The sequence below is a fragment of the Elgaria multicarinata genome, chromosome 9 (genome assembly GCF_023053635.1).
Source record: "Elgaria multicarinata webbii isolate HBS135686 ecotype San Diego chromosome 9, rElgMul1.1.pri, whole genome shotgun sequence".
NCBI lineage: Eukaryota > Metazoa > Chordata > Lepidosauria > Squamata > Anguidae > Elgaria > Elgaria multicarinata.
This window is the reverse complement of record NC_086179.1, coordinates 86,991,876-87,005,698: the sequence shown is the minus strand read 5'-3', so window position 1 is coordinate 87,005,698 and position 13,823 is coordinate 86,991,876. Positions and strand designations below refer to the sequence as shown.

General features: G+C 39.2%; 1 protein-coding gene across 2 annotated transcripts in view; it reads left to right on the top strand.

Moving 5' to 3' along the window:
• BEND7 (BEN domain containing 7) overlaps nucleotides 1-13,823 on the top strand; it is a 60,111-nt gene that overhangs the window by 29,766 nt on the left and 16,522 nt on the right. For both annotated transcript variants that reach the window (XM_063134274.1, XM_063134273.1), the window contains exon 6: nucleotides 9,129-9,354. In XM_063134274.1, the coding sequence (XP_062990344.1) occupies nucleotides 9,129-9,354 (226 nt within the window). The remainder of the gene's footprint in view (nucleotides 1-9,128; nucleotides 9,355-13,823) is intronic.

Here is a 13,823-nt window from a genome sequence, read left to right as displayed (position 1 = left end):
AGAATCACAATAACGTCTGTAGTTGGGAAAAACACTAGTTGTGCCACTGCTGTTTAATGTTAACCACGGGATTGAACTGCCCAATTTTATACTCTCCCATAGCACAAAGGCAGCTGAAGTAAGTGGTGCTTCCCACAGGCCCTTTGAAGGTGAGTATTGTAGTACATGGGCTGGAATTAGCAGGTGTCTACATATAGCTGGGATTTGGAAAGGGTGCATTTGTCATTTACTCATTTTGAATTAGATGTTTGTAGAATGAATATCTGGTGAGCAAGAGGGTGGCTTTGTTAGCGTTTGAGGTGGATGATGTCTGAAAAGTTCACTGATGAGTAAGCTGATCATTAATTTCTTCAGCATATCTTTTTAATTTTGAGAAGACATTTTCCAATTTCCTAAGTACAGCAAGCTCAGAGAACATAATTAAATTCTGTATCAATGATCATAAATGAAAGGAATTCTGTAGATAATATTGTACCTCTCTAGAAGTGCAAACTAATAATAAAAAAGAGCAGTCATGATAATTCAGTTACACAGATGTGAGCTACACCGGTAATTAGATTAGTGTGTCATACCACAGACTCTATGTAATGATACATAGTAACTGGTTAAATGCTTTTCTGTGGTCCTTATACCATAATTATAATTATGGCTAGAAACATTTGTGCTAGGAGACGATTAGTAACTTCTCTTTCAGTTTTATAACTAATTCTATAATTGTGACTTGTTTTTAGATCGCCCTTCAGTTTTTCATAGTTTTGAGTGTGCAGACTCAGTTTTCTACCAGGTTTGTTTGTGTTTTAATCCCACCCATGCTTTTTTGGTTCTTTCTGGGTGCAAAGCTGAATCTAAGAAAATGGGGAAGGAGGGAAACACATTTTGATTTATAGAGGGACAGTGTTGTCGGGAAGTCTGTCATTGCTTGATTATTAACCCAGTGGTTAATTCATAGCTTCACTGAAGTCAGGTGGAGTTGTAGTTGATTCTAGATCTTTTTACAGGATGTTTCAGTAATATAACCCATCATGCCTTGGGCCAGTTATTTAAAAACGTTCAAGTTTTTATGTGTTTAACCAAAGTGGGTTTTAAAAAAAATGATCTGACTTTGTATATGTGTCTTAAACATATTAAAAACCCAGACTCAGAATGTACTTTGAGGTGAATTAAAGAATTTTTTAAATCTCTGATTGGGGGATGGAACATGTTGTTGGCGGCAGAAGACCTCGGTTCAAATTCCCACTCAGTCATGAAGCTCACTGGGTGGTCTTGTTCAATTCACTATATCTCATTTGCCTCTTAACAAACACTAAAAAACTCCACTCTCTTCTATATGGAAACGAAAAGAAAAATACCTCCCTGATAGCAAACACCTTCAACCATATGAAGGATTGCAGCTATTGCGGAAAACCATTTTTAAAAACTGGTTGTATTCTGGCATGACAGGTGCTGGTAGCTGTAGGAGGGGCTGCTTTTCAGAAGTAAAATTCAAAAGGCCCATTGCATGTAAGGATTTGCCAACACACTTGTGGAATGATCATGGTTTCAGTAGGCCCTTAAATGCAACACGGTCATAACTGTTTTTATCATGTATCTCTAGTTTGTACTTGAACTGTATATTTGTGGCATGTATGTGGTGTTCATGCAGATATTTACAATGGGCAGAATCCATTGGGGCGCTTATGCCCTCACCGATTTTCTTGAGCCCTGCAGATTCTTTTGCACGAGCAGCGGTTTATGTCGACCCACTGCTTGCCCAACAGAGATTTAACTCTTCCCAGAGGAAGCCCCAAAACAAGCAGAAATGGTTTCTCGATCAGGACAGGTCAATGAAGCTCCCTTATAAAAGCCCCACCAACCTGCCTCATTCCACAAATGAGTGTTTTTGCTCATTCTTGGTTGCCCATGGAGGCACTAAATCTTTGCTAAGCAATCAGTGGTCACTACTTGCAGACGGGAATTGACAGAGTGCAAGAGAATCAGCAGGAGTGTAAGCATCCCGTTAGATTGTACCCAATGTTATTTTTCAATACATCAATTTATGAAAGTAACCTATAACTTCTTGTTTTAGTACAGGGTAGTTTTAATGAAGCCAGGCAAATTCCTCTACTTCAGGAGTTCGATTATTGCAAAGTCCTTGAAGTACTTGTTAGAATTTCCCATGATTCTAAATTCTTTTTTCTCCTTAAATAAGTATCTAGCTCTCACATTGATAGAAGTACAGTTGAATATGTGATAGGAAGAATGCCAAAGGATTGGAAACAAATATAAGGAAATGAAGGAAGATTTCTGAATATAATGGAGGGGGGCACATAACCCACAGCAGCTCCAACTGCACCATGAATTGAGAAAAAAAATGGGGGGGAAATGTGCTCTGGAGCAACGAAAGGGTCAAAATTAGCTTGCAAACTAATTTTGCCGTTCTATAGCCACTGGGTGCTGTTTTTTTAAAAACAACAACACCGAACTATTATTTTATTTATTTATTTATTGCATTTCTATACCGCCCAATAGCCGGAGCTGTCTGGGCGGTTCACAAAAATTAAAACTATTTTGGCATCCCACATCTGGAATATAGGTACAGGCTGCACATCTGCAGTTCTGTACACATTCATAAGAGTCTCCTTGGTATCAGTGAGATTTTCCAAGGAGTAAATTTGCATAACATTAAAATGTACACCTGAGTTTCTAACTCTTAGGATTTTTGAGCTTTATTAAGATTGCTCAAGAGATTGTTCCTGCATTTTTCAGGATAACAAAATTGGTATGCCTCACATCCATAAAACTAATACCTTATATATTAATAGCAAACTTAATTCTCCAAGCGTGAATTGTCAAATAGTCAAAACAGCCCACTACATGCACAAGAAGGGAAATATCAGCAGGTTGCAGGGAACAAAAGTACAACAACACACACACACACCCAAAGAAAGCCTCTAAAAGGTGCCCAGCCCAACCCAGTGAAGACTGAGCATTCTTCATGGGCATGTAATACTAGCTATTGGAGAAGCAGAAACTGGAAAGCCAGAGAGGAGGGGGAATGAAATGGAATGCTTGGAAATCGGAACAGGAGCACTCCACACTGCAACATTTTGTTGTAGGTCCCACTTGTTCGATTTATATTCATTGCATGTTCACTCAAAGGCCTAAATTAGCCACAGCTCTCTGACTCCTGATTTGTTACCAGGGTGACCTTCAGATTTGAATTAAGTAATCCTCCCCTGTTTTGAATCTCTCCGTTGCAATTAAAATGTTCATGCAAGATATTATGGCAATTGCCATTGTAATTGGCATTTATATACCGCTTTTTGAGCTTTTACAGTGTTCTGTATACATTATCGTATTAACCCTAACAGTAGCCCTGTAAGGTAGGTTAGAATTATTATTCCTATATTTCAGGTGGTGGGAAATATGAGAGAGTGGCTTGCGTAAGGCCACTCAGTGAGCTCACAGTTGAGGTGGGACTGAACTAGGAATTAGGAGTGCAGGTAGATCTTTGTGTTGGGGTTAACACAGTGCCAAATTGCATGTTTTGTTATTCATGCTTTTTAAAAAAGTGTGCTTAAATGGGCCCTTTTTATTGTGAAGTAAAATCAGCTGTAGGGCTCCAATCAGGACCACATTTCCAATTCTCATTGGGGCCCGGCACCAGTTTCCTTCTGCATAAAATACAAACCCTGGCCCTGCTGTGTGTCCATAAGAGTCTTGTTTACTGCAAATAGACACAGATTTTCAGCAAGAAACATGCCAGGCCCTAATCAGGATTAACAAGTTCTAGATCAGGGTCTTGTGGTTTCTTCAAAATAAAAGTGGCCTGTTTTAAATATGGCCCACAGATTTGCTCTGATTATTGTGTTGACTATGAAATAAACCCCATTGTGGTCACTGGGGCTTACTTCCAAGTAACTGTGCATAGGATTGCAGCCTAATGAGATTTACCTTTCGTATTGAACCAATTGAATACTCTACTTCTGTGTAAATGTTCTGTTTGTTTTCCATGCAAAGAAAATAATGTATGTCGAACTGGCAAAGGAGATCTGTTTTAATCAATACAATCATTCTGAAATGCTTAGGATAAAATTTAATTTGCTGCCTGCTAATTTTAGCATAACAAACGTTTTGGCAATTCTTTCATTTGTGTTAATTATGTACACCATTGCCTTGATTATTTTATGTTAACAAACTATTTGGCTATAAATCATACTTGAAGATGTCCATGTGAAGCTCAATTGGGTACTGATTGCTTGCAATTGAAGGATAATTCTCTACTGAAGGAATCTGGAATAAATCGGCATTTTATTTTCATGTTGTGTGACTAGGGTACAGACTGATTCATTTATAAAATACACACACATATGAATCTACAAATAACATTAATTGGATCTCTAATTGAAGCTAGGAATTGTTCTGTGAAGAGCCCCTATTGAACAGACATTTCTACATTTTCTAGTACAGAGATACTGGGTTTTCTACTAGGTAAATTCAGGGTCCTGTTTTCTACCTGATTATTAGTGTTATTGTGTAACAGCCTAGTCATTGAAAACTTGCACTGTGTGCCAGTCATTATACAGAACATGCCCTTTTTTTAATGCTTAGCTAGCATTAATCAAAGAGAGAAAATTTCACAGATGTACAAGAAGGGGAACTTATCACCCAAATTAACCATGAAGCTGTATTCCAAATAATATGTCACACACATTTCAAGATACCTCTACCTTTATTATTAAGGGTAGGAAACAATGGCCTAGTTTGTCCATAAAGCTAATCCATAGTTTATTTAACCCATAGTTAATCCAGTCTTTGTTGCCTTGTGTGGCAGACAGATCAAACAAACCATTGTTTCTCAAACCCTGAGTTGTTTGTTTTACTCCTCCTTCATCTGTTCCCTGCCTGTATTCCAAATGCCTTTGGAATGTAGTCTGGCATGTAGAGTGCCTGGTGTTTTCGACTAGCCATGTTTATTGCCTGGCAAAAGAACCGATGGTTCTGGGTTCACAAGTAACAACGCATGGTTTAAACAATTCAGAGTTCACAACCTAACAACAAACCATGGGTTCTTGTTCTGGGCCCATTATGGGTTTTTTTTAAAAAAAAACATGGTTTGTTAGTGTGATTGTATTTGAATATCACAGCAACCCAGAATTCAACGAACCATAGGATAAAGAAAAAAACGGGGGTTACTGTTCTGTGTGAACCAGGTCAGTGTGTTGAGGGTGGATTAGAGGGCTGCTCTGAGAACATGAGCATTTTATTTTTAATTCTGCTGCATCTGCTTGAGTGACCAAGAGCACTTCTTGGGTGGCAGACAGGCTTTTAGTCTGGGTTATTTTGAAAAATGACACTCATCTGAGCACACGGAATACAATCTGAATATATATCCTAGGTATAGATAACTATATATATATAGAAGGAACATTGTTACCTTAACAGATTCCAATTTACTAATTAATCTGTTCTGTTTTCATCTGCTTGTGTGCTAAGCAGCTCTTACCCACTTCCAAGTTCTAGAAATTGAGCCGGATGAAAATTGAAATAATTGCTTTCATTTCCTACCAAATTTGCACACATGCTTAAAAGATCAATTTGCCTCAGTTGGTTTAAATTGGCTGTTGATAAGTAGGCTGAGGTATAGCCTCCAAAGCAATTATTGAAAGATTCTGAATAGCCTTCTGTAAGATGCTTCTACAGGGAGAGGCCATTTATTGTGGTGCCAGGAGAGTAAGCAAGAGCTAGCAGAGGCTTTCTTTGCATATATGGTGTTTCATTGCTGACAAAAGCACACCTTGCACCTGTAGAGTTCAACTGGCAGTGGGAGGGATTATGGCTTTGAACTGTGTGATGCTAAAAATTGGTTCTTGCTTGTTGCCTATGAGAACTATAACCATACTAACAAGTGAATGAAGGGAGGGCAGCCTGTGAGGACAGTGAAAAGTTAGTTTGGTTCCCATAAGCCCTTTGGGCAGCAGAAATTGTGTGCTGGGCTGGGCTGGGCTGGGCTGGGCAGCCCAATAGGAAAGAAGTTTGCTTATAGGAGAGCTATAGCAAAGGGGGGTAACAGATTGTCCGGAGGACGAGGACAGATTAGTAGGAAGGCGTAGAAAAGAAGAGGACAGGCAGAAGCGCGAAGGAAACAATCCTCATGCGTTGTGTCTGAATAAAACTAGAATAATTATGTATGTTTTGGTTTAACCCAGCCTTTCCTAGTTCTGGTGACCTAAGCTCCTAGAATTCCTGACCATTGGCCATGCTGGCTGGGGCTGATGGGTGTTGAAGTCTAAAACATCTGGAGGGCACTAAGGTTGTAGATGGCTGGTTTAATATGCAATTCTTGAGATTTAACAGTGGCAGTGATACATTTAGGGGGTTATTTAGGCGTCTGCTTGTCAGATACCTCTTTTGAGGTGGATTTGAGCAGAAAGGTTTTTGGCAGTGTTAGTACTGAGAACCATACTAACTTGTGAAGACAATTTTCCTTGAGTTCAATTCTTAAGGTGATGGTAATAAAGACACAGAACTTCAAAGCGGTGTGTGTGTGTGTGTGTGAGAGAGAGAGAGAGAGAGAGAATGAATTTCTTTGATTGATTTTTGGGGCCACCTCTTTTTATTTCCAAGAATAAGCAAAGTCTGAAATGTAATTTTTCGTTTGCTTAAGGACGTGTTGTGTTTTTTTCTGGAAGCATCAATATTGTTTTAGATGTATGTGTGCTGGTGTGTTGGGGGAGCTTTACTTTTAAAAAAGGAAAAGTTATCTGAGTATTTGTTACCACTTTATAGCAAGAACTCTAAAAATAAACATAGACCTTTTCCTCAATCTTTGTTAACAATTCATTTTCCCAGTTCGTTGAACACACATTTATCATACTGATTTATGTTAGATCTACTCTATCTTCGGGGTTTTTTTAATTGTGATAACAAACCCAATAAAGAAAAGGCACAATTATTATTTTTTTAGACAAAAGGGTGTAATTGAGCTGCTGATTTAATCACCTAACACACAGGACACTGTTTCTAATCAAAGTTCTATATATGGTGAGAGCACCTGGCATTCTCACCTTCAGAACCTCCTATTGCATTCTGATTAGTATGTGCTAATAACTACTTGCTTTCTTAAACTTGCCCACCTTTTCCACACTTTGAAAAAGTCCATACTGTTATCAAAGCTTGTAAATTAACTAGCAATGGATGCAAAAGAAAGTTGCGTTGTGAAGTTGACACATGCAGAATTGCACAGGTGCAGTCGTTTTGCAAAGTCTCATTCTGGAAGCAGACAATACAAGAAACTTCTAGTAATCTGTTACAAGTGATATTTAAATTATTCTTAAATTCTAAATTATAACAGCACTTACTAAAATATTCTGCTTCTGTCAACCAAAAGAACTGATTTCAATATGATCTTAGGTCTTGCCTGTGGTAATTATTGTGAGTTTTCTCAGTTGCTTTTGCAGTTGGGTATTGGAGATAAAAAGGGCTTGCTCCAGCAACGTGTAATTAACTTAAGGAATCCTCTAGCACAAGGTGTGGTGATAAACACGAGCTTAGATGGTTTTAAAAGGAGATTAGCCAAGTGTATGGAGGATAGGACTATCAATAATAATAATAATAATAATAATAATAATAATAATATATTTATTTATTTCTTACCCGCCTCTCCCTTTGGAATGAGGCGGGAAACAACATTAGAACAGGAATCAATACATCTTAAAAATTCTTGATTTTACATTGATCTGGATAGACCTGCCGGAAAAGGCTAGTCTTTAAAGCTGCCGGTAGCTGTTAGTCATAATGGATAAAGGGAACTTCCATGTTCCAAGGCAGTGGCCAGGTTTGTATGATCAAACAATCCATGGTTAACAAATCATGTGTTGTTTGTGAGCTCATGGGAGTTGGTAAATGTACTGGTTCCCGCATGCTTGGGGTTTCAGTTTCATAAATAACCCAGGAATGCCTCCATTGGGTTAACTGTAGGTTGTTTCTTCTGGCAGGCCTTCCCAGATGAATTTTAAACCTAGGAATTTTAAGATGCCCTGATTGTTATTTTAATATTGTATTGGTTTTATCTGCTCTTTTAATTAGTTTTATGCATTTTATTTATATTGTATTGTATTAATGTTGTTCCCCACCTTGGGTAAGAATTATTATTATTATTATTATTATTATTATTATTATTATTATTATTATTATTATTATTATTATTATTATACAATCCAGAGTTTCCGGGTTCTGACATCATGACAACAAACCAGGAAAAGGGATGTTCCTGGGTGGTTTAGGAAAGCAGGAGCAACAAGCACACGGGAGGCAATGTGCTTGGTCACTGCCACGTGGCCACAACTAACTATGGTTTAAACAACACATGATTAGTCATTGTATCAATATGTCTCTGAATATCAGATGCAGTGAACAGGCAGTGAGGAAAGCTACTGCCTTCATGCCTTGCTTATGAGCTTCCCAGTGGTATGTGGCAGGTGGCTGTTGGATTACACAGGTCTCATGCAACAAGGCAATATGCACTTTCTTATGCTCTTGTTCTTCTTTCCTTATATTATTTTTAGTGCAAATCTATACATGTCTACTGAAAAGTAAGTGCCACTGAGTTTAGTGGGACTTACGTCTAGGGGTGTGTGTGTGTATGTATGTATATAAGCCTTTGGTTTCATTTATAGCCAAAGAAATCTGGATTTCAGCATGTGATTATGACAATTTATTGTTGTGCGATTGAAATGTGTCACCAAGTGCAAGACTGCAGTCATAGTAATTATATTTCAAATTCCTAATAGGCAGCATCAAATTGTTAAGAGCCAATACTGTAAAAAGACTAAGTAAATATTACAGAATTGAAGTTGCCAGAGTTAAGTGTGTAGTAATGAAGCTAGCTGCCTGGGATTTTTCCAGCTTAATAATTTACATTTAGTAACTATAATAATGTGTGGACCAAATAACGGATGTAATATTTTTTATTTGCATTTTGTTATGCTCAGTTGACAACTTTTATTCCAGTGAAATAGACATATATCCTGGTGTCAGGAAAGACGAGTGTATATATGTTGATGCAAATAAATTCTCATTGACTTTCAGTTTTGCACAAAAACGGTTATAAAAAAGGTGCTAATAACACATTTATATTCTTTTGGTAGCCAGAAGTACAACTTGCTGAAGGCTTTGACGTCTTTATGCCTAAATCGCAACTGGACTCTATATTAGCAAATTACACTCGCTCAGGAAGCCTGCTATTTCGAAAGCTGGTGTGTGCATTCTTTGATGATAAGACCTTGGCCAACTCTTTACCCAATGGCAAGAGGAAAAGAGGTCTCAATGACAACCGAAAAGGACTCGACCAAAATATTGTGGGTGCAATAAAAGGTACTATTTTGTTTCATTTTAAAATAGAGCCGCTTTTTTAAAGTGTCATCTAGTAATCATACTGTATCACATTTTGGGTAGGGTAAAAACGTAGTGGTGAACTTTATGTCTTTTTCACTAAGCTCAGTTGCAATTATGTATTCTGGAAATGTGGTCTAAACCAACAGTTCTTGATGTAGTAAAACTTCAGATTTTAGCGTGGGGAATACATGTTTGTATCAGTATGCATGCTGTTTAGTGCAGGGATGGGCAGATTCAGGTGTTGTTTACTAGAACTATGGAATCCACCAACTGGATCTGGAGACTGGTGCAAATGACACACACTTAGAATGAAATAATTATGTACTCAGGTGTGCTTCCAGACAAGGTTTTCGTTGTGCAATCAACCTGCTTCAAACATGGAATTTTATAGAGGAGGAGGGATCCTGGCGACATCATTTTCAACTCCCAGTTAGCCCCAGTTTTCTTTTCAGCAGTATAACTTAGTAGAAGATGGGGGCAGTCCTTTTGCCTTTTTATTGTTGCTATTGTTAACCAATTGGGAGTCAGAAAGTCTTGCTGATCTACTGTGAAACACTCAGTAATCTACCAGTAGATCCCACTCTTAACTCCCTCCCACACCTTTTGTATCAATCAATCCTTTATTTACAGTCAATAGACCAGAAAAAGAAAGGTACAGTCATTCCAAGCAAAAGGTCAATAAGATAACCTAAGCATATAAAACATATCATTAATAATACATTTTAATATATAAAAATCAAGGGTAAAAGGGAGTAAGATCCGAGCAAGAATGGGACATATGTTAACATTAGACCTTGAACAGAACATAGGAGGAAAATTCAAGCAATCATACGTGGTCTGGTGAGAATGCCCAGATTCAGAAACTTGGCAACCTGTATAATGATTGATTGATTTCGGCCCTGGAGGAGGGTAACCATCAGGGTCTCAGGGGAGCAGCCAGGCAAAGCCTGTCACACCTTTTGTAGTATACACAACACAGATATCACTACACATCAAAAGCTAGTATGTCAGAGGGAATATTAAACTAGACCCATTCTTCATATATCATATTTAATTTTCTGGGTACAGGAAGTTTTTTTTTATATGGAGGAGCATTTAAACATAAAGTTCCTTACCTGCAATTTGAAATAGTACAGTGGTGTACAACAAGGTGTCTGTTTACACTGGGCCCCCAAACAGAAGAGAAAATATTCTCAGGTGCTAGGGGGGGGGGAAAGAATGATTATGCCCAATGTGTTTGGAGCATTTTAAGACAGAAGAAGATTGGAAGGATTCTTTATGACCCATTTGGAGAAAGATAAGCAGCTCCTGAGAAGGGGAAGTCCTTTCCTGAAACACATCGGGCATAATAAACGTTTTTTTCAAGCACCTGAGAATATTTTCTCCTCTGTTTTGGGACATATAAATGCTTTTCCCTCTTGCTGTTTCCTTGCGTACATTGGGCCTCAATTGTCCCACTGAGGTTTTTCGATGTGCTTGCAGATCAGCATTGAAAGAAACTTAGTATGCAGCTCTTTGTGATGTGCTTTTGTTTTGTAAGTAATAAAATTATTAAAAGCGTGTTCATGTATAAGGATGGAGATGGTGAGATGTTACTGAGGGTCAGTAAATAAGATTAGTTTTATACTTTGAGATTAGTGAAGCATGTTGTGCATTTATATTAGTTCTGTCCTCTAGCCCCATTCTTTTGAAAGTTTTCTACAATTTATTTATTTATTTATTTATTGCATTTCTGTACTGCCCAATAGCCGCAGTTCTCTTGGCAGTTCACAAAAATTAAAACCATCAAATACAATACAAGTTATAAAACAAACCACAGTATAAAAACACAATATAAAAGTAGAATATAAAAGCACAACCAGGATAAAACTGAGCAGTAATGCAGAGATTTATACAGATTTAACAGACAGATCTAAACAGCAAAGTTAAAATAACTAAGATGACAAATTGTTTAAATACTGAGAAAATAAAAAGGTCTTCACTTGGTGTCGAAAAGAGTATAACGTAGGTGCCAGGTGAACCTCTCTAGGGAGCTCATTCTGCTGCCGGGGTGCCACAGCAGAGAAGGCCCTCCTGGTAGCCACCTGCCTCACTTCCTTTGGCAGGGGCTCACGGAGAAGGACCCCTGAGGATGATCTTAGGGCCCAGCACATACATATGGGAGGAGGTGTTCCTTTAGATAACTTGGCCCCAAGCTGTTTAGGGCTTTGGATGTTAATACCAGCACTTTGAATCGGGCCTGGACCTGGACTGGCAGCCAGTGAAGTTGGAAAAGGACTGGCGTGATGTGGATACATTGGCCAGTCCCTGTTAATAATCTTGCCCTGTTTTGTACTAGCTGAAGTTCCTGGACCGTTTTCAAAAGCATCCCCATGTATAACGCATTGCAGTAATCCAGACAAAAGGTTATCAGAGTATGGAAAACTGTAGCTAGGCTATCTCTGTCCAGATAAGGGCACAATTGGTATATCAGCCTAAGCTGATAAAAGGTGCTCCTTGCCACTGAGTCCACCTGTGCCTGAAGTGACAGTTCTGGATCCAAGAGCATCCCCAAACTATGAACCCAATCCCTTATGGGGAGTGAAACCCCCACCAGACAGGTTGAACATCACCTCGCCGGACAGATGAACCACCCACTAACAGTACCTCCATCTTTTCTGGATTGAGTCTCAGTTTGTTGGCCCTCATCCAGTCCATTACCGTTCCCAGGCACTGATTCAGAACAGCCTTTGCCTCACCTGGGTTTGACAAAAAGGAAAAGTAGAGCTGGATGTCATCTGCATATTGATGACACCTCAGTCCACATCTCTGGATGACCTCTCACAGCGGTTTCATGTAGATGTTGAACAGCATAGTGGATAAAATAGAGCCCTGTGAAACCCCATGTCCTAGATGTCATGGCACAGAGCAATATCCCCCCAGCACCACCTTCTGGAATCAGCCATCCAAGTAGGACGGAACCACTGCAACACAGGGCCTCTAACTCTCAGCCCATTCAACCTATCCAGAAGAATACCATGGTGGATGGTATCGAAAGCCACTGAGAGGTCCAAGAGAATCAACAGGGTTGCACTCCCTCTTCCCTCTCCCGGCAAAGGTCATCCCACAGGGCAACCAAGGCAGTTTCTGTTCCAAAACCAGGCCTGAAGCCAGATCGAAATGGATCTAGATAATCAATTTCATTCAAGAGTGCCTGGAGTTGACCTGCAACCACTCACTCAAGCACCTTGCCCAGGAAGGAGATATTAGCTACTGGCCTATAATTGTTAACATCCTCCGGGTCTAGGTTAGGCTTTTTCAGAAGTGGTCTGATTACCACCTCTTTTAAAGAGGTCAGCACAACTCCCTCTCTCGGAGGAATTTACAACCTCCTGGACCCAGTCGGCGATCCCCTCCTTATTTGATGTAATGAGCTATGAAGGACAAGGGTCAAGCACACAGGTAGTCAACCAGACTTGGCCAAGGATCTTGTTTGCATGTTCGGGCCTCAGTCGTCGTCCCCCCTCAACATCCTGGATCCATTGGGATGCAACAACAATGATGATGGGAACCAGGGCCAAACGTATTTCTGACTGTGAAACTGAAAGGGCGTAGGGACCATTGACAATATGTATTCTTAATCCACACAGCTCTGACCCATATGTATCCTTTGAGTGCCTTCTCGCAGAGCCATTTATTTAGATAGATATAAAGTCGGGCACTCATCTCTTATCTCACAATTCCCTGCAGGTGAAGACTGTTGTTCATGTATAGCTGGGGTTGTGGCCATGGCTCCCCTTATTTTGAGATGCGATAAAACTTTAAATGAGCCTAGTAAAGGAAACAGGGTAAGTGCGCTCCCCACATAAATTATCGGATAATTATGCTTCAGCAGATGTCTAGATCTGACATTATCACATATTTACCCTAGTCATTAATCTAATGTTAACTATAGCTTTTGACTAGACAGATTTTGAGTGAGTTTAAGTAGACAATTTCACCTAGTCGTGTGAATCTGGGTTAAATGAGGTTGCAGGCCTGCCAGGCTAATATTTCAGAATGCTGAGTTCGTCTGAAAAGTTGTGAAAGCAGCCATGTTTCAGGTTTTAAAAAGTACTTACAGGCAAGATTGTAACACTTCTCCTTTCTTGGTAGGAAGAAGGGCTCAAGCTGGTTGAATAAATAAAACAAACATGATGGAATTTAAAACTCCAATACAATTCTCAAACTCTTAAACTCTCTGAATCAGAATTTTCAGCTACAGCTAGCAGCTGATAGTATTGGGGGGGTGATACTGCTAGGCACTGTTATAATAAGAGGACTCTCTTTATTATTTTTATGGTACCACACAAGTGATATTGCTTCGAGTACTCTGCTATACTTGCTAGGGGATTCCTCTCCTAGAAGTGAACAGCAAGGGATGGTACCCTGTGGAACTTTGCTCTGCCTGGCTCCATTTATACATTTTG